The 26,363-nt window shown below is 37.1% G+C and overlaps 2 protein-coding genes and 1 pseudogene across 2 annotated transcripts; all 3 read right to left on the bottom strand.

The window, feature by feature from the left end:
* LOC117638470 (disease resistance protein RPS4B-like) lies at nt 1-7,326 on the bottom strand. Its single transcript, XM_034373593.1, has 8 exons — nt 6,812-7,326; nt 5,262-6,366; nt 4,811-5,086; nt 3,311-4,701; nt 2,709-3,185; nt 1,478-1,625; nt 1,029-1,121; nt 1-234 (listed from the first exon to the last, which is right to left on the bottom strand). Exons 1-8 carry the CDS (start codon nt 7,324-7,326, stop codon nt 1-3), a joined length of 4,239 nt encoding a protein of 1,412 aa, XP_034229484.1.
* Nucleotides 7,327-8,419: 1,093 nt separating this feature from the next.
* On the bottom strand, nt 8,420-12,080 carry LOC117638469 (annotated as a pseudogene).
* On the bottom strand, nt 12,015-19,298 carry LOC117637677 (disease resistance protein RPV1-like). Its single transcript, XM_034372642.1, has 2 exons — nt 18,773-19,298; nt 12,015-12,123 (listed from the first exon to the last, which is right to left on the bottom strand). The coding sequence occupies exons 1-2, from the start codon at nt 19,270-19,272 to the stop codon at nt 12,090-12,092; spliced, it is 534 nt and encodes a 177-aa protein (XP_034228533.1). The 5' UTR covers nt 19,273-19,298; the 3' UTR covers nt 12,015-12,089.
* Nucleotides 19,299-26,363: the final 7,065 nt, after the last annotated feature.

The following is a 26,363-nucleotide window of genomic DNA, read 5'->3' as shown; positions in this document are numbered from 1 at the left end:
TCAACTGTGCCTCCTGCACCCTATCAATGCAGCATATCTATGAGAAGAACCTGATCCACCCTCATGAAACCTACCAAATCTCAATCCTCGCATCTCTCGTCCATGCCTAACACCTAGCGTGTCCATTATCACGACATGCCTCCTTAGGAATGGGTAATCCTCAACTGGAGTGCCCTTAGGATACTGGGAAGCCAACGCCTCCACGTAGGCAGTCTTCTTGGCAATCATTTCATTCTTTAAAAAAAATAAAAACAAAAACAAAAACAAAAACAAAAACAAAGGAAGTGTTTTCAAACAAGTCCCCTAATAATATCACATAACATCCATCCAAAATATCTTTACTACATTAAGCATCAAGCTAGCATTATGTGGTCATTAGAAAAAGCATTCCTCATAACACTTTGCAAATTACAAGAATATAGAGCAATGAATAAAAAAGGAAGCTATGCTCAGAATTATGGATCAATTCCAGATACGTTACCGAGGCAATCACATTTTGTATAAAAGATACATCATGTTGACAAGAAAACCTGATCTCAGAGGCACTGATGATTCAATTATCGTGATCATGAGACTAACCCAATAAGTCAATTCATGAGTCTAATACTGGGAGTGCAGGGCAAAAGATTATCAAGCTATACATGATTAAGCCCTGCACCATTTAATTTCTATAAACAAACCCTACGCATAACATATCATTTGAAAAAACTGTGAGATGACTAGAAAAATGAATCAAGAAATTATGAGTTGGGCAGCATCATCATTGCTCTAAATTAATTAGCAATCAGTTAACTTCCTTAAAAGGAAATCTTGAAACATATATAAACATATTACATATTATTTGGAATAGCTACATTGCCGTTGTTGGATAGCATGTGATCAGAGCATTTAAACATATATATATGCCTTATTCAAAACCATACATTCTGCTGCAGTGTAAAAATCACTCCCTCCGCATCAATGAATAAGAAGGTGAACTGCAATGATCCTATGAGATGCATAAATAATAAATTTAACCGAAAACTTACACATTGGGCCTTGGCCACTTTACTTTTCCATTCTCCCAACTTATTCGTATAGACCTCACCAAAAGTGTAAACATCTGGAAATTGTTTACCATCCTGAAATGCAAACATTTTGTCTGTTCAAAAGTATATTGACATTATTTATGTTACATATTTCATACATACATATACTTGTTTCTGATAGCGCAATGAGAATGGTGTTTATCCACCATGATGCTTATACTTCTTCTTGGATCGATTCTCCTTATTATCATTGGATCGCTTCTGCAGTATGCATACATTATGTTAGTACATATAGTCAAAACAGACCATACATTTACAGTACATTGTTAGGAAAATGTGAACTGAATATTTAGTATCATATAGGCCTCATCTTGAAAATGATCACATAGAAATAGCCATTCTAATATGGATCTCCCCATCATCTCCTCCTTGGGAGGGTTCTGTCTTGCCTTCTCATGCTGATTCAAAAGACTTGAAGTAGTCATGTAATTCGTATTTGAACTCCCGTACCTTGAAAATCTTTCCAGTGATATGTCCTCAACCAAACTTGTACCATTCAAGTCCTCCAAGTTCGGAGTTCCAGAAAAGTTGGGGTTTCTGTTAGGAATGTACAACTAATCAAATTCAAAGATGTCCAATTTTGAAACACCTCTGAGACAATGAAAACAAAAAACAAACAAAAAACAAAAAAGAAGAAAAAGAGTAGAGAGTGATAAGATATATACAACATAATTGCAAAAATAATACATTCTAAAGTAAATCCCCTTCTTCAGCTTTGTGCAGCTTGTCTAAGTTGATATATGCCAGATTTCTCTTTATCATCTTTTAACATTTTAATTTGAATTTTGTACTGATTTGAGGAAAGATAATATAAACTAGCCTATTTCTTTCTGTACTTACTGTAGGTATTGGTTGATCTGTTAACCCCATGCATTTTCTTGAGCCTTCCTTCACTCTTGTTCTCCATCTTCATATATGATATGCGTTTTCTATCTGGAAAATGAATTGCTTCTCTTGTGTTCGCATATATGAGATATATACAACCTAAAACACGATCGTCACCCAATTTTGTGCGGTTAATTGTTATCATGGCACCTCCAGATTGGCTTGACAATAACTGTTGGTGAGAAGAAGCCTCTGAACACAAAAAACAACTCCAGTACAAAAGAAAGGATCCTGACCTTTCGAAGTTCAGAACAGATCTTCATCATCTTCATAGCAGAAGTCCTTTACATCTTTCATATGTCTTCATCATCTTCACAGGTGAAGTACTCATCTTCCAAGTCTTCATGAGTTTCCTCATCTTCCAAGTCTTCATCTTGAGGCAGCATTACCAGGTGGACTCCATAGCTCGTGCAGCACATTGAACCTTCGCTAGTATGTTCCAAACTAACCCGACAAGTACTTAGTGGACGCATAAAAGGCGTCGATAGATAATGTACAATCTTAACAAATGGAATATAGAGCAGCCACACATGAGCTGACTTCATAGCTTTTGCTTTAAAATTAAACGAATGTGTGGCAAACGTTTCTGCATTAATGTCAATTCAGGCTGTGAAATAGCAACGACCAAAATCACTTTGAGTAATTTCTTTTTCCGTTTGGCTAATTTCAGCAGCAGCACAGATAGCCAATCCTCTGTTCTCCGGTTTGAAATTTAGAGGGATTTGAAAAAAAAACTCTGATCTATCAATCAGCTCATACAAATCCTCACGATGGCTGAACCACTTTGGAACTTCATTTCCGGGAAATACAATGTCGAATTGAGATTGCTTAGAAGTGAGAAAGACAGAGCATAGACTCCCCTCATTCAGTAGAATGTTTTCAATCTTCGTGACGTTTTGAGCCAGAGTGTCACACAGTTTCTTACAATTAAGCAATGATACAGATTTGATCATTTGTGAATCTTTATTCTCTAAGATGCTTGACAATTTTGCAAATCGTTCCAATGATATGCAGTCAGCCGCATCCACATATTTCACTTTTGGTGGAAGTTCCGGAATTTCTTGAAGGCCCTTGCAACCCCTCACACGAACATGCCACAAGTTTGAAATACTCGAGTTATTTGGAAGGGACCCTCCAGTCCATTTTGGAAAAGTAGAAAGATTTCGGCATCCAGACAGATTGACAGAAAGTAGATCTTTGAGCTCATAGATGCTGCAGGGTCACATTCTTTTAAAAATAACATTTCAAGCCTAATGAGATATCGAATCGATGAAGGCAATTCTCTGATGGCAGTGGTGGATAGATCCAAGAATGTTAAGCCTTCCATCTTTACCAACAAAAGTTCGGGAAAATGCTCAAGCATTCTGCAACCTCTACTATTAATACACTCTGCCGATTTCAAATCTTCTTCATCATCTTCATCATCTTCCAAGTCTTCATCTTGTGGCATTACTAGGTGGACCCCATAGCTTTTACAGCACACCAAATCCTGGGTAGTATGTTCCAAACTAACTCGGCACAAAAAAGGAGGCAATGGACATTGCACAAACTTAACAAATGGAACATAAAGCAGCCACACATGAGCTGATTCCAAATATGTTTGTTCAAAGAAAATCGAATGTGCCGCAACACTTTCTGTATTCATGTCAATTCTAGCTGTAAACGAGCAACGACCAAAATTACTTTGTGAATTGTCTTTCTCTTTTTGGCTAGTTTCAACACCAAACTTACTTTGTATAGTATCTTTCAATTCCTTGTTAATTTCAACAGCAGCACAGATAGCCAATCCGCTGTTCTCCAGTTTGAAATTCTGAGGGATTTTAAAAGAAAACTCATATTTATCACTTAGCTCATACAAATCTTCACGATGGCTGAACCACTTTGGAACTTCGCTTCCGGGAAATACAACCAGGAATTGAGATTGCTTAGAGGAGAGAAAAACAGAGCAGAGGCTGACCTTATTCAATGAATTATATTCTATCTTTGACGCTTCATGAGCCAGATTGTCACATAGTTTCTGACAATCAAACAATATGACATATTCGATCATTTGTTCCTCTTTATGCTCCAAGATGCTTGACAGTTTTGCAAATCGTTCCAGTGAAACACAACCAGAAGCATTTACCCGTTCCACTTTTGGTGGAAGTTCAGGAATTTCTTGAAGGCTCTTGCAACCACTCAGGTTAAGATAGCGCAATTCAGGTGATATATTTGAGTTAGTAGGAAGTGAATTCGCACTCCATTTTCGAAACTTAGCAAGATTTTGGCATCTAAAGAGACTAACACTCTTTAGATGTTGCAACTCGTAAATGCTGCATGACAGATTTGTAAGGTTTTGACACTCCGCTAAAGTTAACACTTCGAGGCTAACGAGATATCCAATTGATGAAGGTAACTCTGTGATGACAGAGTGGGATAGATCCAAGAATGTTATGCACTCCATCTTTTCCACAGTCTCAGGGAAATAATTGAGCATCCTGCAACCTCTAAGATTTATATTTTTGACAGATTTCAAGGCGATTCGGGTTGGAAACGAAGTAAGGCTGTCGCATCCCTCAAGACTCAAGGCAACAAGCTTGTCAAGGAATCCAACAGAATGATGAACCTTAACTAAACTTATGCAGTAGTTTAGATTCAACTCCTTTAAGTAGGGGAATCCAGAGGCATCAGGGAATTTTGTTAGGAACTGGCAGCTTTCCAAATTGATAGATTTCAGGTTTGCCAAACTCTGTAAGGAAGCAATAAAGGATCAAAAGCCACAGAACTTTTGTCCTTTTACAGAGAAAAAACTATTTTGACAATATATATATATAATGGATAGGAATAATATAAAATACCTTGAATCCTTCCCCAAGTCCTGACATGTAGCTGCGAGGCATATTCAGCTTAAGAAGCTTCTTCGGATAAGAATCAAATGGTAAGTATTCAAACGAAAATTCAGGCCAATCAATAAACCTTAATTCATTGGGCAGAAAACCAATCTCTCCAGAAAGGTGTGCATTACTGTTTATAAAGAGTTTAAGATTTATCATCTTTGAGAAGCTTGAAGAACTCAATCGTATGCCATCTCGTCGAGGCAACTTTATCATGATGCCCTTAATTTTATTTGTCCCCTAAGGTGAAAAAGCAATAGTATTAACATAAATATGCAATTTGAATCTTCAAAATAATATTATTTCAGCAAAAATTTAATACCTAAGTCAAAATTCTCTCTCTCTCTCTCTCTCTCTCTCTCTCTCTCTCTCTCTCTCTCTATATATATATATATATATATATATGTTTACTTACTCTGCCTTCTGTTAAGACCTGATAAACATCCTCGGGAGACCACAATCTGCTACGTTTACCAGGTTTAAGTGGTGACTCTTGGCGAACTATTTCTTTTCCCATTTCTTCTATCAAGTCATGCATCCAAATACTATTGTCTTCATTAACATTTATGAGGGCCTTTTCTTTGAGTACTTTGAGACCATACTTAGGGTTGAGGCCGCAACCCTCTAGTATTTGTATCACATGGTCCTTATCTTCACCTTTAAAGAAACATGCAATGTCAAGGAAAACTTCTTTCACATGATCTTCCAATGAATTATAACTTATTTTAAGAGCTTCTTGAAGATCAGGATTAGGAATTTTTTTGCAACCATCTAATGCATCTAGCCGTTCCTCAATACTTCCACAACATAGAAGTGAACCTAAAACTACTAGAGCTAGGGGAAGGCCTCGAGCATACTGCACTACAGTACTAGCGAGCTTCTTATGATCATCTGAAAGTCGTCTTTCTCCTGGAAAGGCATTCGCACTGAAGAGATCAAAAGCTTCGTGATCATCTAATTCCTTGACATTGTATATTAGATTAACTTGATGAGCAGTGAGCAAGTGCTTATCTCTAGTTGTTATGATTATTCTACTACCGTTACCAAACCATTCAGACCTTCCAACTAATTTCTTCAGTTGGTCTACTTGGTTTGCATCATCAACAATTATGAGAACCCTTTTCTTGCTCAACCTTTTCTTTATCACATTCATTCCCTCATGAACATGGGCCAGCTCCAAGTCTTTCCCTCCTAGAATCTTAGACAAAATAATCTTTTGTAGTTTAACTAGGCCTCCATGTTGCATTGATTCTTCTCTAACATTGTCCAAAAAGCAGCTACCTTCAAATTTATGGGCAATTGTATTGTAAACAGCTCTAGCAATTGTTGTCTTGCCTATTCCACCAATTCCCCATATCCCTACCATACAAACATTATTTTCCCCAGCACGTAAAAGCTTAACCACATGTCGTACACGGGACTCGATTCCAACTGGGTGATCTGCCACATTAAAGGCAGTATCATTTAATACACGTACCGAAATCTCTTCAACGATGTCATGAATAAATTTAGATTCATGCCTGCCAATAAAAGCAGATGAAACTTTAGATGAATGGCAGTTTTATGTGCTAAATTTGTTTTTGGAAAAAAGATAGAACATGAAAGGTAGAAGACAATTCTGCTTGAAAAGTGACAATGCTTTAAATCAAGGACTTTTAATTTGTTTCCATTATTTACCTTGAACGGCAAAGTAGTCATGAAAAATAAGTAGGGTTAATCGTTTTATTAGTCAACATAAATACTGGCTAGAAAATCAATAGGAAACAAACATGAACAAATCTAGCTAAAACCATTGTAGTATAACATGAAGATCATGTTCCTGAGAAAAAAAAAAAATTTGAAACGGCAAAAGCCAACATAAAGGCATTTAGCCCAATAAAGGCATATAACCCACAAAGAGGCATTACGCCCACATTCTGCATAAAGACCACATTCGGCATAAGTGTAAAGTGCCCAGAAATTTACCCGTGTAAGAAATGCCACCCGGACAAATTTGCTGCTTCTACTAGAGCTGCTTTCCATCTCAGCACCTTATTAATATCATTCTTGAAGTTGCATTCATGGTTAGCAATTGCCTCCCCAAAAGTACCTCTCTGGTGCCGTACATGGGAGGGATCCACTTTGTAAAAAATTGGAAAAACCATTTGTTGCTTTGATTCTCTACATTGAATGATATGGGCGAGTTCATCCAAGCACCACGTAGAGGATGCATAGTTTTCAGAGAATATGATGAGTGAAATCATCGACCCTTGAATTGCTTTGAGAAGCGCTGGTGATGTATCTGTTCCTCTTTCAAGCTCGTCATTATCCATGAAGGTGTTGATCCCCTTCCGGTCCAAACTGCTATGCGAATGGTCTGTAAAATTGTAGCGTGTATCCTCGCCTCTAAAACTTAGAAAGACATCGTATGTCCATGAATGGGGGAAAGAAGAAGAAGAAGAGGAAGAGGAAGAAGCCCCATGAATGGTAATTGAATCCATAAACAGTCTGAAAGAGTTTGCACTGCTAACTCATGTCGATGACATTGCTCCTTCCATTATGAATGTGAAGTCAAGTGGTCAAGAATAATGACAAATAGAGTAAGACTGAAAGAGCCAAGTTTGCTTTCGGCGCAACTTCTAATCCATTTTTTTAAGTTTTTATTTTTTTTCTTGGGCAGATTAAGATTTCTCTCTTTAGTTCAATATATATATATATATATATATATAGGACAAATTGCAGCTCAAGAACCAAACAAACCGCATTTTCCCAGGAAAGCCATCAGGGCATCAATCAAGGTACCATGGAGGGTAGGTCTGGAATTTAATCTGCCAAACCGACCGAACCGTATTGGTTCGGTTTATGGTTTCATCAACCGAACAAAGTGCGAAAAATGCTAAAGTATTAGAAAATTGGTGTCTAATGATAATGTTGTTACTGCCCTTGTTAAATAGGGCGAGGATCTGCTGTCCCCAAAATGCATGCACCTTTCTAATATTGTGACACATGTCATTGGACTTCACTGAACATTGACACTGTTAAGTTATATTAAAAGAGAATAAAGAAATAAACATAATAATCTAGTTGAGTCCTCTCAGCGAGCACCTCCCCTCCCCCCCATCTCTCTCGTCATGCTCCAAGTGCAATCGAAACACCGCTTTCACTCCTCTAGTCTCCATCAAAGAACTTCTGTTCTCTTTTGAAGCACATATGTTGTCCCGTTGAAGAAAGATCACCCAGACAAATTAGCTGCTTTTGTAAGAGTCGTCCTCCGCCTAAGCACCTTCTCCATGTTATCTTTGAATTTGGATTCATGGTTAGCAAGTTCTTTTATCGCCGAATACTAACCTGCAAATCAATCTCCAGTTCTATTATCTCATCTCGCAAAAGAGCACAAATCTGCACCATTCAAATAAAACCATGCATTGGTTGGGGACTTGGAATTCACACACAAGAAACACAGATATTGGTCAACAGATTCTACACATAGGCTTGACAATATCTGTGTTTAAGAAGCAGCCTCTCAAGTCTCAAAGCACAAAACAATTCCAATTGAAAATCACAAAATTGTTCATCATCTTCATAGCAGAAGTACTACTCATCTTTCAAATCTTCATCATCTTCACAGCTGAAGTACTCATCTTCCAAGTCTTCATGATTTTCTTCAGCTTCAACTTTCACTTCTTCGTAATTTTCATCATCCTCATCATTTAAATCTTCATCCTGTGGTATGACCAGGTGGACTCCGTAGCTCTTACAGCACACGTAACCTTCTCTAGTATGTTCCAAACTAACCTGACACAAAAAAGGCGGCAATGTAGAACGCGCAAGCTTAACGAATGGAACATAAAGCAGCCACACATGAGGTGATTCCACATATGTTTCTTCGAAGAAAAACGTATGCACCACAACACTTTCTCCGTTAATGTAAATTCTGGCTGCGAACGAGCAACGACCAGAATTACTTTGCGCTTTTTCTTTTTCTTTTTCTTCTTCTTCTTGTTCTTCCACTACTTTTTCTTTTTCTTCTTCTTCTTGTTCTTCCACTACTTGTTCTTTTTCTTCTTCTTCTTCTTCCACCACTTCTTTTTCTTTTTGGCTAATTTCAACACCAATCTTTCCTTGCATAGTTTCTTTTAATATTTTATTAATTCCAACAGCAGCACATATAGATAATCCTCTGTTCCGTAGTTTGAAATTTCGAGGGATTTCTAAAGAAAACTCAGATTCATCACTCCTTTCATACAAATCTTCACGATGGCTGAACCACTTAGGAACTTCACTTCCGGGAAATACAATGTCGAATTGAGATTGCTTAGAGGAGAGAAAGACGGAGCAGAGACTGACCTTGTTCAGTGAGATATTTTCAATCATTGACAAGTCATGAGCCAAATTGTCACACAGCTTCTGACAATTAAACAATGTGATGCATTCGATCATTTGTTCCTCTTTATGCTCCAAGATGCTTGACAATTTTGCAAATCGTTCCAATGAAACACAATCAGCAGCATTTACCCGTTCCACTTTTGGTGGAAGTTCAGGAATTTCTTTAAGGCTCTTGCAACCACTCAGGTTAAGATACCACAAGTCAGATGAAATGTTTGAGTTAGTTGGAAGTGACTCTGCACTCCATTCTGGAAACATAACAAGACTTTGGCATCTAAATAGATTAACACTCATTAGATGTTGTAACTCGTAAATGCTGCATGGCAGATTTGTAAGGTTCTTGCATTCTTCTAAAGCTAACACTTCGAGTCCAACGAGATATCTAATTGATGAAGGCAACTCTGTGATGGCAGTGTGGGATAGATCCAAGACTGTTATGCACTCCATCTTTTCCACAATCTCAGGGAAAAAGTTGAGCATCCTGCAACCTCTAAGATTTATATTTTTGACAGATTTCAACGCAATTCTCGTTGGAAATGAAGTAAGGTTGGTGCATCCCTCGAGACTCAAGGCAACAAGCTTATCAAGGAATCCAACAGAAGGATGAACCTTAACTAAACTTACGCAGTAGTTTAGATTCAAATCCTTTAAATGTGGGACTCCAGAGGCGTTGGGGAATTCTGTTAGGAATCGACTGCTTTCCAAATTGATAGATTTCAGATTTTCCAAACCCTGTAAGGCAAAAGAAAAATAAAGGATCTGAAGAAAGAGTTTTTGTCATTTTACAATGTAGTTTCAAACAAATATACTATCTTGACAATATTATAACAATGGATAAGAAATAATTAAAAATACCTTGAATCCCTCCCCAAGTCGTAACATGCGGCTACGAGGCATATTCAGCTTAAGAAGCTTCTTCGGATTAGATTTGAATGGCAAGTATTCGGATGAAAATTCAGGCCAGTCAATAAACCTTAACTCATTGGGCAGCAAAAAATTCTCTCCATAAAAGCGTGCATTATTGTTGATAAAAAGTTTAAGATTTATCATCTTTGAGAAGCTTGAAGCAGTCAATCCTATGCCATCTCGTCGAGGCAACTTAATCATGATGCCCTTAATTTTTTTTGTACCCTAAGGTGAACAACCAATAGTATTAATAAATAAAGAAGAGTTCTTTATCACATAAAAATGCAAGTTTTTCATAATTCTATTTTTGAATCTTCACGATATATTATGTCAGTAAAAATTTAATAACAAAGTGAAACTTTTATATAAGGAGCTGGTCGTCATAGGCAAAGCTGGTTATTAAATTTTCACAAGCCTTACAAGAGTGTTCCTCAAATAAGTTATTTGAGGGATCCCTCAACCGAAGCTCCATGTATATATATATATATATATATATATATATATATATATAAGCTTACTTGGGACACTCTTGAACGGCTCACTCCATATTGTATTTCACTAATCCAAACCGTCTATTTTGTAGATACTCATTCAAAGATCGTTTTTACAAAAAATCACTTGCATCCGATATCATTTGACCACTCAATTGAATTATTGAAATTTTAGTATTTTCTTAAAGCATCGTGTTCATTGATTTTGTAGGACACAATTGGATATCGAAACGATTTTCTGATTTGTCTAATTTTTTGCAAGGATGATCTGTGAATGAAGACCTAAAAAATAGATGGTTTGGATCGTTGAAAACAAATTCGGGGGTACCCTAAAGAGCGTCATTCAATAAAAGAGGACTGATATATATATATATATACCTTTTATACATAAAACTATATATGTTTTCACTTACCATGCCTTCTGTTAGAACCTGCACAACATCCTCGTGAGACCACAATCTGCTACGTTTTCCAGGTTCAAATGGTGACTCTTTGCGAACTATTTCTTTGCTCATTTCTTCTACTAAGTCATGCATCCAAATACAATTGTCGTCATTAACATTTATGAGGGCCTTTTCTTTGAGTACTTTGATACCATACTTAGGGTTGAGGCCGCAACCTTGGAGTATTTGTATCACATTGTCCTTATTTTCACCTTTAAAGAAACATGCAATGTCAAGGAAAACTTCTTTCACTAAATCTTCCAATGAATTATAACTTATTTCAAGAGTTTCTTGAATGTCTGGGTTGGGAACTTTTTTGTAACCATTTAGTGCATCTTGCCATTCCTCCATACTTGCATCTCATAGAAGTGAACCTAAAACTACCAGAGCTAAGGGAAGACCTCGAGCATACTGCACTACAGTACTAGCGAGCTGCACATAATCATCTGAAGGTTTTTCTCTTGGAAAGGCATTTGTACTGAAGAGATCAAAAGCTTCACGATCATCTAATTCCTTGACATCGTAGATTAGATTAACTTGATGAGCAGTGAGCAAGTGCTTATCTCTTGTTGTTATTATAATTCTACTACCCGAACCAAACCATTCAGAGCTTCCAACTAATTTTTTCAGTTGGTCTAGTTGGTTCACATCATCAACAATTAAGAGAACCCTTTTCTTGCTCAATCTTTTCTTTATCACATTGACTCCTTCATGAACATTGGTCACCTCCAATTCTTTCCCTCCTAGAATCTTAGATAAAACAATATTTTGTTGTTTGACTAGGCCTCCATGTTGCTTTGACTCTTCATGAACATTTTCCAAAAAACAGCTACCTTCAAATTTATGGGCAATTGTATTGTAAACAGCTCTAGCAATTGTTGTCTTGCCTATTCCACCTAATCCCCATATTCCTACCATACAGGTATCAATTTCCTCAACATAAAAAAGCTTAATCACATCTTGTACACGAGACTCAATTCCAACTGGGTGATCTGCCACAATCAATCTAGTACCATTTAAAACTTTTTGTGAAATCGTTTAAACGATGTCATCAATAAAGTTAGATTCATTCCTGCCAATCAAAAGTAGATGAAACATTTAATGAATGGTAGTTTAATTTGCTATAGAAGAAGACAAATTTGCTTGATTTACAAGAAAACCAAAACACAAAAACCACAACCAAAAAAGAAAAAAAAAAAAATACCGAGCACCTTAGTTTTATAATACTGGTTGATTCATAAACTACTAAAAAACGTTGTACCGCTAATTTTTTGTTAGTAAACTTTCTTGTCTTCATATGGCACGCATAGCACAAAATAATTTGAAGTCTAGTTTCCTAGCTTGTTGAACACTTTTCTTTCAGTAAATCATTCCACTATAGTGTTAGTGCACAATCAGTCTCACTTAAGATCTGTAAATGGGGACCTATGATGACCAGCTTTACCTCAGTTGTAGGATTGTGTTGGATTAATTCCATCAGCTCAAAATCTTTGACAACTTGAGTATACCTAATCTAGAACAGATGGCAAAAGCAATCACAAAGGCGCTGGAGAGACACACGTGCAAGGGTAAATCATTCACACTGCAAATTTGGGCTCCGAGCTTAGATTGGGCCCATGACCCGTCGATTCGAAGTGAACGGCATCACGAGTAAACTCATCACTTTGCCATAACGTATGTGCTTTTTTGGGCATCCGAGATCGTTTAGCATTCCGAAATCCAGTTTTAATGTTTTTACAGTTTTTGGAAACTTTGTTATTTCCTATTTTAATTCCTTGTTTATACCTAGGGTTTCTAGGGGTATTTAAACATATTTTACCCCGTGGCTAGGGTTATATTTTGTTATTTAATTTATCAATAAACCTTGAGGTTTCCTCATATCTTACTAGTGGATTCCAGAGTTATAGTTTTAGGCTAAAGTTTTAGCCATTCCATTGTCACGCTGCATCAGTTGGCATAAGAGCACGTTTGGCCGGCCTAGTGAACAACCCAGATGGAGGTGATTGGACCCATGGCACAGGGGAAGTTGTTACTCGTGTCGAGTTAGAGACCCTCTCTGCGACAATGGAAGAGGTTCAGCGTTTATTGTTGGGGATGGGAAAGCAAAATCCTCCACCAGAACCTAATGGAGGCGCTCGTACATGCAATGTCATGTTCTTGAGAGTGACAAAGAGTCTAAAGAAGAATTCCGTTAACAGCCCCCGAATCCGCCTAATCAGAATAATCGTAACCAATACATGGATGATTTTCGTATTAAGGCTGATATTCCATACTTTAATGGCCACTTATAGATTGAAAAGTCTCTTGATTGGTTGGTAAAGGTGGAGCGTTTTTTCGAGATCATTGAGGTTCCAAAGACGAAGATGGTGAAGATCGCTGCTTTTCGTTTGAAAGGTAGTGCGCTGTATGGTGGGACTAGCTTCAAAAATCACGGCATCGGCAGGATAAGCAAGCAATGAAGACTTGGTGCCGTATGAAGCAATTGATGATGGTGAGATTCCTACTTGCCGATTATGAGCAGTACCTGTATCGGCTCTACTATAAGGAAATCAGACCGTTCTGAGTATACGGATGAATTTTTGTGTTTGGCTTAGCGCAATAATTTTGATGAAACAGATGGTCAGATAGTTGCATGGTATATCACTGGGCTAAGAAGTTCTCTGTATGAGAAAATTGGGCTTTAGACTTTGTGGACAGTGCATGAGGCACATAAGATGGCGTTGAAGGCCAAATTACTAGAGAAAGAAAAGCGTACTAGGTCGAGCACCAGTGGCACCAAGAAGATCATTTATGAATCATCTGCTCCATCCATGGAGAAACGCAAGGGTGTGCAGTGGCTTATTGGGGAGATTGATAAACAGAAGAATTTTAACCCACATGACGAAGGTAATAGCAAAAATTGGGATAGAGATCGCAAACCGAGAAGCAATTTTTATGCTAGGCCTACGAATGATATCTATTACAGGTGTTCCAAACCATGGAATCGCCCCAATGAGTGCCCCACCCATAACAAACAGGTCAATCTAGCTCAGGTGACTAAAGACGGAGATAAGGAAGATAATGTTGATGATGATTACGAATGAGCAGAATTTGCTAATGAGGGTAGTGATGAGATGATCAATTTAGTGCTACATAAAGTCTTCCCTTCCCCAAAACAGGAGGCAGGGCAACGTAACATGATTTTCCGTTCACTTTGCACTATTGAAAATAAAGTGTGCAGTGTGATCATGGATAGTGGCAATTGTGAAAACTTAGTGTCCAAGAAATTGGTCGATTATTTACAGCTCTCAACACATAAGCATGAAGCAAGTATGCTTTGAGGTGGATGCAGAAAGGACCCGTAGTTTAGGTGACAAAAGTGTGCAAGGTTCCAATCTCCATATTGAAAAGTATTACAAACAGGAAGTTTCGTGTGACGTGATCAATATGGATGCTAGACATGTGTTATTAGGGCATCCTTGGCAGTATGATACGAATGCTACACATAAATGATGTGATAATGTGTGCCTGTTCAATTGGGGTACCGTAAAATTGCTATGGCTCTTGTTAGTGATTCTAGAAGATTGGAGAAGCCAAAGAACTCGAGTTTTCTGGTGATGTCATACAACGAGCAAAAGTTTGAGGAAGATATTAAAGAAGTTAATGTCGTCTACCCTGTGTATATGAAGGGGTTGTTGGCTGCCTTGTCAGAGGGTATCTTGTCCCAAAGAGGTAAACAAAATTTTAACAACTTTTCAGGAGTCGATTTCCGATGATTTACCTAATGAGCTACCTCCCATGAGACGCATACATCATCAAATTGATTTGGGCCTAGGAGCTCGTCTTCCCAATCTACTTCATTATCGTATGAGCTCTAAGGAGAATGAAATTCTCAGAGAGAAGATAGAAGATTTGTTGCAGAAAGGGTTTATTTAAGAGAGAATGAGTCTATGTGCATTCCTATATTGTTGGTACTGAAGAAAGACAGTGCATGGCGCATGTGTGCTGATAGCCGTGCAATTAACAAAATCACCATCAAGTATAGATTCCCAATCCCACGCCTGGAGGACATGCTAGATGCTTTGATGGGCTTTAAAGTGTTCTCCAAAATTGATTTGGGGAGTGGTTACGACCAGATTCGAATCAAACTTGGAGATAGTGGAAAACAAATGGATTGTACGAATGATTGGTGATGCCGTTTGGATTTTCAAACGCACCGAGCACATTTATGAGGCTTATGAATCAAGTTATGCGTCCCTTTATTGGTCATTTGTTGTAGTTTATTTTGATGACATTTTGATCTACAGAAAAAACAAGGAGGAGGATCTGATACATTTGAATGAGGTTTTGAAGGTTCTGCAAGAAAACAAGTTGTTTATTTATATGAAAAAGTGTACTTTCATTACAAACAAGTTACTTTTTATGGGTTATATTGTTAGTGCATATGGTATCCACGTGGATGAAGATAAGGTGCAAGCCATTCGAGAGTGGCCTACCCCGAAAACAGCTAATGATATGAGAAGGTTCCATGGCCTTGCAAGCTTTTGCAGGCATTTTGTTCGACATTTCAGTACCTTTACCACATCAATTACTGAATGTCTGAAGTGTGAAAAATTCAATTGGGGTGAAAAGTAAGAGCAAAGCTTTGCCCTCATTTAAGAAAAGCTTAGCATAGCACCGGTTCTCACCCTTCCCAACGTTGAGAAGATATATGAAGTCGAACGTGATGCGAGTGGAGTGGGTATAAGAGCTGTTTTGTCTCAAGAGAAGAGACATTTGCATTCTTCTTAGAAAAACTCAGTGAATGACGCTAAAAATGTAGCACTTATGACCAGGAGTTTTATGCATTAGTTCGAGCCCTAAAACAATGGGAACATTATCTAATACAACGGGAGCTTGTGCTTACACTGCCACCAAGCCCTGAAATTTATCAATAGCCAAAAGAGTGTGAACAATATACATGTCATGTGGGCTAATTTTCTGTAGAAATTTCCATTTGTTATTAAACATAAGTCTGGAGTTATTAACCATGTAGCTGATGCACTGAGTCAGCAACCAACCTTGCTTGTGCTTTGGCTGAAGAAGTTGTGGGTTTTGAATTTATGAAGGAACTTTATGAGACTGAGGATTTTCAAGAAATTTGGGTTGAGTGTGTTCGCAATGAGCTAATGAAAGATTATCATATTAATGAGAGGTATTTATTTAAAGGCAACCAATTGTTTGTCCCTGTTTCTTCTTTAAGGGATAAACTGATTCGAGACTTGCATGGGGTTACACTGAGTGGCCATTTGGGTAATGACAAAACCATTGCTAGTATGGAGGAGCGTTATTTATTGGCGCACTTGAAGCGAGATGTCAGCACTATTGTGAGGAAGTGCTACAACTCTCAAAGTATCTAAAAAACAGACTCAAAATACTGGTCTTTACATGTCTCCTCCATATCCTTGATGATATTGGCAACACTTGTCTATGGATTTTGTTCTAGGACCCCTTCGTACTCAACGAGGAATCGATTCTGTTTTTTGTTGTGGTTGACAGGTTTTCCAAGATGGCACACTTCATTGCTTAAAAGAAGACTGCAGATGCTTCTAACATAGCCAAATTGTTTTTCACGCAGGTTGTGCAGTTGCATGGTGCTCCCAAATCTATTACGTCAGATCGTGACACCAAATTCCTCAGCACTTTAGATCATGTTGTGGAGGATGTTTGGTACGGATTTGAATTGTAGTAACACCGCTCATCCGCAGACAGATGGCCAAATTGAGGTTACCAACAAAACCCTCAAAAACATAGTTAGGAGCATTTGTGGAGACAGACCGAAGCAATGGGACTTTGCATTGCCACATGTGGAGTTCTCTTACAACAGTGTTGTTCATTCTTCCACAAGGAAATCACCCTTTGTCATGGTTTACAATTCGATGTCTAGGCATGTGGTTGACATGGTTAAGCTTCCAAGAACCCAGAAGACTAGTGTAGCTGCTGAAAAGTTTCAAATTGTGGGGGAAGAAGTGAAGGATAAGCTAGAGAAGACTAATGCCAAAAATAAATTCGTCGATGACAAGAATCGCTGTGTGGAGTTGTTCCAAGAAGGAGACTCCATGATGGTTTACCTTAGGAGAGAACGTTTTCCAATTGGTACCTACAACAAACTGAAGCCTCGGAAATATGGCCCTTACAAAGTTCTGAATAAGATAAACGACAATGCCTATGTCGTGGATCTTCCTTCTTCCATGGGCATATCGAGCACTTTCAATGTTGCGGATCTACCTGAGTTCCATGATAATGAGTCAATTTATCCTAATGATAACTCAGGGTCGAGTTCTTCAAAAGTGGAAGGGATTGATGTAGAACAGATAGCAGAAGCAATCGAAGATGAGCTACAGAGATGTGAGCGCAAGGGTAAATCGGGCAAACTGCAGATTTGGGCTTCGAGCTCAGAATTGGGCACATGACCCGTTGATTCGAAAAGAACGGCATCACTAGTAAAACACATCGCTTTGCCATGACGTATAGGCTTTTTCGGGCATCCGAGATCGTTTAGTAGCCCAAAATCTAATTTTTAATGTTTTTGGAAACTTTGTTATTTTCCTATTTTAATCCCTTGATTATTCTAGGATTTTAGGGGTATTTAAGCAGATTTTATCCTGGCTAGGGTTATATTTTTTATATTCCAATTTATCAATAAACCTTGAGGTTTCCTCATATCTTCTTGGTGGATTTCATTTTACATATTTTAAGCTAAAGTTTTAACCATTCCATTGTCACGCTGCATCAATACCCAAATCAAACCCATTTCAAATTCAAGTTCCAGGTCGTATGGAAAAGGCCGTATTGTTTTTTTTTTTTTTTGAGTAATTCACTTTAATACCCTGTGGTTTACCGAATTTTAGCATTTACTACCCTTTTTTTGTTTTTCATTTTGTACCCGAACTTTAATTTCACCACAATGTTATATATCCACTGTCACTCTTATCACCAAGAAGTCTGTTAATGTGTAAAATTATTAAACTAATTAATTAAGAGTGCTGCTATTTCCACCACCGTCCTATTTCTCCACTTATCTTATCTTCAAAATTTGAATGACAAATTTATCTATTTGTAAAATGACTTCTAAGGATTTAGTGAAAAAACCCCAACTCATGTAACCCACCTAGTCTATAGTTTGACCATTAAAAAATAATAATAATAAGCTCCTCATTAACAAATAGTATAATAATTTAATCTAATAACTTAAATATAAGTCGTGAATTTTGAAATCTTTGACACATATATTTAATTAACGCTAATTTGACATTATTAAAGTCTAAATAAAAACAAACAATAAAGAAAAAACCAAAAACCTCTCAACGACCCTACCGAATAGCCACCCATGACCCAATCCAACCCACCCCACCCACACCGGCAGCAACCCTCTCTCTCTCTCTCAAACAACCATGAAGCGTCCATGCAAATCAATTCATGAAATCTTTCGACCTCGGCTAGCCTAGGAACAACCACACATGTTCTATGAGACGCTTTCAGAATTTGAGTGCTCTTAATTTGCTTGAATTAATAATTAAAGGGTATTTTAAGAATAACGGTGGGTAAAAAGATAGAATTAGGTTTTTTAAAATTTATATTGTGGGTGAAAAGAAAAGGTAAATGGAGAAATAGGGGGGTGGAAATAGATTGTAGGCGTGACTATAACGTATCATAAAGCTAGCCAGTAAAGCATAATTACAGTGGTTAAAACATAAATTTACCTGTTTAACGAATCCCAGCCGGATATATCTGCTGCTGCTCTAAGAGATGCCTTCCATCTTAGCACCTTCTCCATATCATTCCTAAAGTGGTATTCATGGCCAGCAAATGCCTCCCCAAAACGACCTTTCTGGTGTCGTACATCAGAGGGATCCACATTGTAAAAAACTGGATAAAATATGTGTGGCTTTGATTTTTGACATTCAAGGATATGAACGAGTTCATCCAAGCACCACCTAGAGAAAGCGTAGTTCTCGGAGAAGACAACAACATGAATCCTTGACTCTTCAATCGCGTTGAAAAGCGTTTGTGATATTTCTTCTCCTCTTTGAAGCTCATCATCCATGAAGGTGTTGATTCCGTTTCGAATCAAATTGCTGTACAAATGGCCTGTAAAATTGTTGCGTGTATCCAAACCTCTAAAACTAAGAAAGACATCGTATTTCCATGGATAGGGCAGGAAAGAAGAAAAAGAAGCCCATTGAGTGGTAACTGAATCCATAAACAGGCTCAAAGTCGATGAGTTTCTCTTGCTTGGCCGAAGTCGCCTGCTACCTTACATTGTGAATATGAAGTCAAGGGAACAAAAATATGACCCAAAAAAGAGCCTTCGCTTTGGGAGCAACTTCTGAAGGAATCTTTTTCCTTCTGTCTTGTGCAGTGTGCCGACAGACAACAGATAGTCAAGCATCGATAAAATCGAGGAAGGGCTAAAACCGGCTGGACACCTAAGAGCACGTCTAGTGGATGTCTGGTTTAGCCCAAAAATTTCAAATTGGGTTTCTAGTGGGGTGAGTTAGTCTAGGGCAATTGGAGCTTAGGCTCCTGGGCTGATGTTGGAGCCCACAAGGCAATCTTTCATATAAATTATGGTGCAATTAATAGTTGTTATACAAAATAATTATTCTTAATACAACAATTACTCATTTCTTAATCATACAAATAAGAAAAATATTCATTATAGCAGTTTCTCATACATATTCACTTTTTGATCATATTTCATCACCAACATATTGATAATTGGGTGATATACATTAACATATAAATAAAACCACAGCTATATGCACTGAAATATAAGATACTTTTAGAAATTTTCGTTCTTTTAACTTAACAACAATTTTGCCCTCCACCATACTCGATGCAATCCTAACAAATGGTCTAAGTGATTGTTTATATAATATATTCCCCATCTCCATTAAGTTATTTCATTTTTTATTTTTTTGGTTGAAAAACACTTTTAATACGAAAATTGAGAAGGGAGGTGACAAAATAAATTGCTACTTCACAACCAAACAAACCAGGGAATCAAAAAAAAGCTGAAACAAGCCATTGGGTAACTCACAGAGGTCAACATTCATAAACATTCCAAAACCAAATCCTGACTAAAAACTACATAATGTTCATAATCAGTTACTAGTAATGCACTCCTCAAGGGAGTTGAGAAAAATTGGGCAAGTTGAGTCAAATCTCTTCTCAACGAAGAGCCAGATGAGTTTGCCCTCGATTCTCATCCAAGCTCCACGAAGAGCCAGCTGTGTTTCATCGGGATTTGTCAAGCTTTGGGTCTTTGTTTTGGGTTGAAGACAACCCAGCTGTAACTTAAGTTGCTATTTTAGTCCAGCCGTCCAATTTTATCCAACGGCTATGATCTGTCCTCATTTAAGTTCCTCAATTAAGGTTCCTCAAGAAAGACACGCTCGAAAAAAAAAAAAAAAAAAAAAAAAAAAAAAAAAAAAAAAAAAAAAAAAAAAGAGGGACCAATCATAATTGAAAACGATCACTTAATTTGGTGTCCCTAACATTACTTCCACAACAAAACAAAGTTTTAGGTAGTATGGCAAGATTTAAACATTGATATTATTTTGTACACTTCTAAATAATATGGTACCCCTAAAATATGAATGTAAAGCTAATATACTCATACAATGGTTATAGGCGGCCTTTTCCATTATGAAGTCTCACTATGTGGATTGGTTACGAATTTGTATTTTTTACCTTGCGATGATTTGAAAACTCTTCATATTTATTCTTCTTCTTTTTTCCTAAGAGCACTTTCACCCTTATGGGCAAAGGCAAGGCAAGGGATGCAGTGGCGGATGCAGGAATTGCCACTCGTGGGGTCACAAAAATAGTGGCGGCGATGGAGACAGCTGTTGGTGAACGGCAGCTAGCACCCTTGGCGGCTATGTCAAGGGATGAGATATTGGTGGCAGGGAGGGACGGACCCAGGAATTGCAAATCGGGCGGGCTAAATTTACGTTAAGTACAAATGTATTAAGAAAATTTGGTGAGTTTTTGTAGATTTTTAGGCTTGAACAATAGATTGTATGAACTGAGAACTAGAGATAACCCCCAAGAGTGGCTTTTTTTTTTTTTTTTTGGGATAAATTATAAGCCCTTGTTGTTATATTTTTATTTTATATAAGCAATCTTTTTTCAGTATATTTTCTTCATCATATTTAGAACTTTTTGTTATTATACGACATTTGAAATAGAGAAAATTATGGAATTATTGTTAATATTGTTGAAATATTTGGAAGGAATTGAAAGGTAACAAAGAAATAAAAAATTATTATATTTCCCCTCTCTCTCTTTTTAATCACTCCCTCTCTTTTTATTCTTTTTTCCTCTTTCTAGCTCTCCCTCCTCCCGCCTCCCTCTTTCTTTATTCTTTTTCCTTCTTCCTTTTTCCCCTCTCTTTTTTTTTAGAGTGGTGATTTCCCCACTCCCATTTTATCCACTTACACTCCATTTTATAACTAAAAAAGGAGTGTAAGTGGATAAAATGGGAGTGGGGAAATCATTACCCTTTTTTTATTCTTTTTCCTTCTTCCTCTCTTCTTCTTTTCTTTCTTCTCTCTCCTCCGTATGCTCCATCTCTCTTCCCTCTCTCTCTCTTTCTTCTTGCTCCAGCTGCCACCACCGAAGCTTCTTCTTCTTCTCCATGGGGTCACTTCCATGGCTGCCAAGGGCAAAAACCAGTCCCTACCACTAAACTCCAGATCTGCCGTGGGGTCATCTGACCCCATTGACCCCATGGTGGATCCGTCTATGAAGGGCTGTCACTATTCACGTGAATAGTGGCAGCCCTTGCAATTTTGTTTCCACCCTTATGGCCAAGGGCAATAACTATTCACTTGAATTTATTATATATTTTTTATACTTAAACAATTAATTTTGATAAAATTTTCGAATAAGATTTTCAGTTGCCACGTGTCACTATTTATTATAAAATTCTGATCTCAAATTTCAGATAAGATTTTCAGTTGCTATGTGTCCATATTTATTATAAAATTCACATCTCAAATTTCAGATAAAATTTTCGGATAAGATTTTCAGTTGTCACGTGTCCTATTTATTATAAAATTCACATTTCACTCATCATACAATTGAAATACTCTCAGTCCTCATAGTCCGACACAATCAAGTACAAAGACGACTTAATCATTAGCGGCAGCGGTTTCACCGGATCAGGATGTGGGGGAGTATTTTCCTTATGAGGACATAATAGTGCCATTATTTCTGATACGAAACTTACCACTAGAACCGACTGCAGGCATTGTTCACTTCAGGAGCCATGTGTATTGGTTCTCCTCTTTTTTGTTTTGCCTTGAATAATCTATTATAAAATAAAATTGGAAATGCAAGAAAATATCAACAACAAAAAAGACATTAAATTGAATAAAATGGTATTAAAAAATTTTAATTTCGTCGCCAAGATTTTGATCGTTTCAACGTTTGTCCACGACCCTTCGGCTTTGATGGAAGAGGCCATTTGTATTTTTACACAAATGAAATTTTGTAGTAGAAAATTTGGTGTGAAAAGTATTGGAAGGAGATGAATTTGTATGAAGATTTTGGTATGAAAACTGAATAATATTGGTAGGTATTTATAGAAAAAAATTTCAGAATTTTTGATATCTTACAAAAAATTTCTTCTGTTTTTCAATTTTTTTTGCCAAAAAATGGGCAGCCGTTGGATTGGAGGACATTTTTGGATCGGAGCCTCCAGGATAAACCACATGGCTTGTAGCTGTTGGTTTCTAGCAACGCTAATATCAGTTGCCTGGAGGCAATACGACAAGCCAAATCTCCCTGTGAACTTACCCAGGCTCGTGAGTCCCACACCTTACCTGAACTGGATCTTCCGCGCTGGAGCTTCCATCCAGGCCTAAGGCCCCCTCCAGCCTGGATCTTCCGCTGCAAAATTTCCTCAAATATATAATTAAATTAAATTTAAATATAAATGAATAAAGATAATCTACTTTAATGCAGAACTCCCTTAGTTCTTACAAGAAAAATAATTAAATAAACAAAATCAGAAGGAGACAACTATAACAAGGGGTCCAACTTTGTGATTAATCCAGCCGACAAAGAAGGAGGCGTCCAAATCTCAAAATAGCTGGTGCAATTCACCACTTGGTCAAATCATCATTAATGTGTATATATATATATATATATATATAAGTTTACTTACTATGCTTCTGTTAAGATTTGATAAACATCCTCGTGAGACCACAATCTGCTACGTTTACCAGGTTTAAGTGGTGACTCTTGGTGAACTATTTTTTTTTTCATTTCTTCTATCAAGTTATGCATCCAAATACTGTTGTCTTCATTAACGTGTATAAGGGCCTTTTCTTTGAGTACTTTGAGAACGTACTTAGGGTTGAGGCCGCAACCTCCTAGTATTTGTATCACATGATCCTTATCTTCACCTTTAAAGAAACATGCAATGTCAAGGAAAACTTCTTTCACTAGATCTTCCAATGAATTATAACTTATTTCAAGAGCTTCTTGAATGTCTGGATTAGGAATTTTTTTGCAACCATCTAATGCATCTAGCCGTTCCTCAATACTTCCACAACATAGAAGTGAACCTAAAAACTACCAGAGCAGAGCTAGGGGAAGGCCTCGAGCATACCGCACCACAGTACTAGCAAGCTTCTTATAATCATCCGAAAGTCGTCTTTCTCCTGGAAAGGCATTCGCACTGAAGAGATCAAAAGCTTCGTGATCATCTAATTCCCTGACATTGTAGATTAGATTAACTTGATGAGCAGTGAGCAAGTGCTTATCTCTAGTTGTTATGATTATTCTACTTCCGTTACCAAACCACTCATGTCGATGACTTTGTATATTGATTGGCCTCATACTTACGAAGCAGCCTGCTCCTTCCATTCTGAATGTGAAGTCAGCCGGTCAAGAATGAATATGGAATAATAGAACAAGACGAAAAGAAAGAGCCACGATTGCTTTCGGTGCAACATCTAATCTTTTTTTTTTTTTTTTTTTGGTCTTGGGCTAACTTTAAAGATTTCTTGTGAGTTAATGACTTTCACAAAGTTAATGACTTTCTTTTTGTGAGTAAGTGATATACTTTCATATACTTTTTTATCGAATTTTACATACTTTTATTTACTTTTTTTAAATATTTATTTTATGAATAGTATTTATACTTTTGAAAAATGTCCTCTAACATTTCTCTCTATCTCCACTTCCAGCCCCACCCGATACCCCAACCGACCCCATCTTCATATCACTGCACAGAAAATGAAGATAATGCTGTTATCATTTTGTTTTTATTCCTTGACAAAACTTCCGATCAACTTCATGATTTAGATTCATTAATTGAAAACTAATGGGTAGCTGTCGAGGATGGGGCTAGATTCAAGACAAAGAGTGATTGCGGTAGGGGTGGGTGTGGTGAGAAATTGGGAGGAGGGTGGAGCTATCTAAAAAATTTAAATTATAATCATGCTCTCTAATTTAGAAACTCATAAATACTATAACTTATTTTTAATTGGTTCATTTCTATTAAAATATATTATAAAAAATAATTAACATTAATTAAAACTTTGAAATATTGAATAAATAAAGCAGTATTAAATTATAGGGAGCCACTAATAATTTTTTCTCTCTCCTCAGATTTAGGAGCTCCTGAGGTCTCCCTATTTTAGGAGGTGAATAGGAAGTATGGTTGAAGTTGTATTTTTCTAATTCCTCCCTAAAATTTGTGTAAGGAGATGGTTTAAAGAGCCTATTGTAGATACTCTTAAGAATTAGCTTTAAAGTATCGAAGAGATGCTAGGTTTAGGAATCAGTACCAACAACACTTTTAACAAAAAGTTTACCAAATGCTAAACTGCTTTCTCTCACAGCAAATCTGACAACGATTATTTTTATAACACAGTAATGCCAAACTGGCCCTTAAACTAATTAAAAGTCTTTAAAAGCTAGAGTTAAATACATCCCTTAACATTCCTTTCTTAAGTTTTGATCATAACATAATTAAAGAACTACAATAGCATGCTTGCCACCATACTGACCCACTTTTTCAAAAGTTGTGGAACGAACGGCTATAAACAGCTTTTTTTTTTTCTTTTTCTTTTTAAATAGATTTGCAACTCAATTCTTCCTATAAATATCTACCATATCTCTCATAATTTTTACACACCACAACATCTTTATCACTCTTGATCAATTTGTCAAATTTTTTCATTCACTAAATTATTTAATTAATCTCTTTTCCACCAATGGCTGAAGGTTCAAAGCAAAAATTACTCCATCGATGAAGATGTTGCTCTATGCCGAGCTGGGATAATCATTAGTGAATATCCAATTATCGAGAATTGTCAATCAAGTGGAACGATGTGGAATCGGATAAGAGACCAATTCATACGATTTCATCCTGATGCCCAGGAAGTTAGGTCATCAAAGAGCTTGAAATCGCATTGGATGAACATCTCCCAAATGTGCAACAAATTCTCCGAGTGCCTTACTTAAGTGGCAAGGTTAAACATGAGTGGCCAAAATGAAATGGACAATGTGAATTTTATAATTTTATAATTTATTTTGCCAACTTAATATTTTGTCAACTAATTTAAATTATTGCATATAATATGTGTAGATTATTGATGCAAAACAACTTTTTTTCGAGAAGACCAAGAAAGCATTCCTACTTGACCACAATTGGAATGTTGTTCAACATGCTCATAAGTGGCAACCCTTTGAAGGGTTCCAATCCTCCCCCTATGCGAACGCTTCTCCAATGAGTGAATCCATTTATGTAGATCATGATTCACCGTATGAAGCCGTTCCATAAGATATTCAGCTCCGTATAAGTTGTTGACTGCATGACAGAATCTCTTGCAAGCTTCAAATGATGTGGTCTTTGGTATCTTCAAGTAATCATCATTGAGGTTAGCTGCCGTACCATGTGCAAGTATACGCAAGGCGGCTGTCATCTTCACTTGTGGTGAGAAACCAAGCTTTCCAATGCCATCGAGGCCTCTCCTTCTTCTTCACTGCTTTTTTCCTTTGGTAGCTTTCGAACATTTCTAAAAACATTATGTTGGAACCTGTCTCATCACTAGAAGAGCTATCATATCCATTGTTGGCCATTCTAGTGTGGTGGTAGAAGATGAAATATTTAGAATACAAGAGTTGGGAGGTGGCGTGTTACGAAAATAAGGTGGTTGTTCATTTATAGAGGATATGATGGTTTCAGAGATAACAAATATACATATGAGATTCGTATGAAGTAATTGGATCCAACATTTATTGTAAGATGTAACATGAAGAGATATAAAA

Source organism: Prunus dulcis, chromosome 8, assembly GCF_902201215.1.
Source record: "Prunus dulcis chromosome 8, ALMONDv2, whole genome shotgun sequence".
NCBI lineage: Eukaryota > Viridiplantae > Streptophyta > Magnoliopsida > Rosales > Rosaceae > Prunus > Prunus dulcis.
This window is presented reverse-complemented; position numbering and strand designations above follow the sequence as displayed.

Excerpts from the sequence above, each read along its gene's own strand:
- LOC117638470 (XM_034373593.1), bottom strand. The coding sequence starts at position 7,326 with ATGGATTCAATTACCATTCATGGGGCTTCTTCCTCTTCCTCTTCTTCT. Across the intron at positions 6,367-6,811 it reads GGGTGGCATTTCTTACACGG|GCATGAATCTAAATTTATTC; the intron begins GTAAATTTCTGG and ends TTTTATTGGCAG. Across the intron at positions 3,186-3,310 it reads GAGCATTTTCCCGAACTTTT|CATCTATGAGCTCAAAGATC; the intron begins GTTGGTAAAGAT and ends GTGACCCTGCAG.
- LOC117637677 (XM_034372642.1), bottom strand. The coding sequence starts at position 19,272 with ATGGATTCAGTTACCACTCAATGGGCTTCTTTTTCTTCTTTCCTGCCC. Across the intron at positions 12,124-18,772 it reads GGCTGGGATTCGTTAAACAG|GAATGAATCTAACTTTATTG; the intron begins GTAAATTTATGT and ends TTTGATTGGCAG.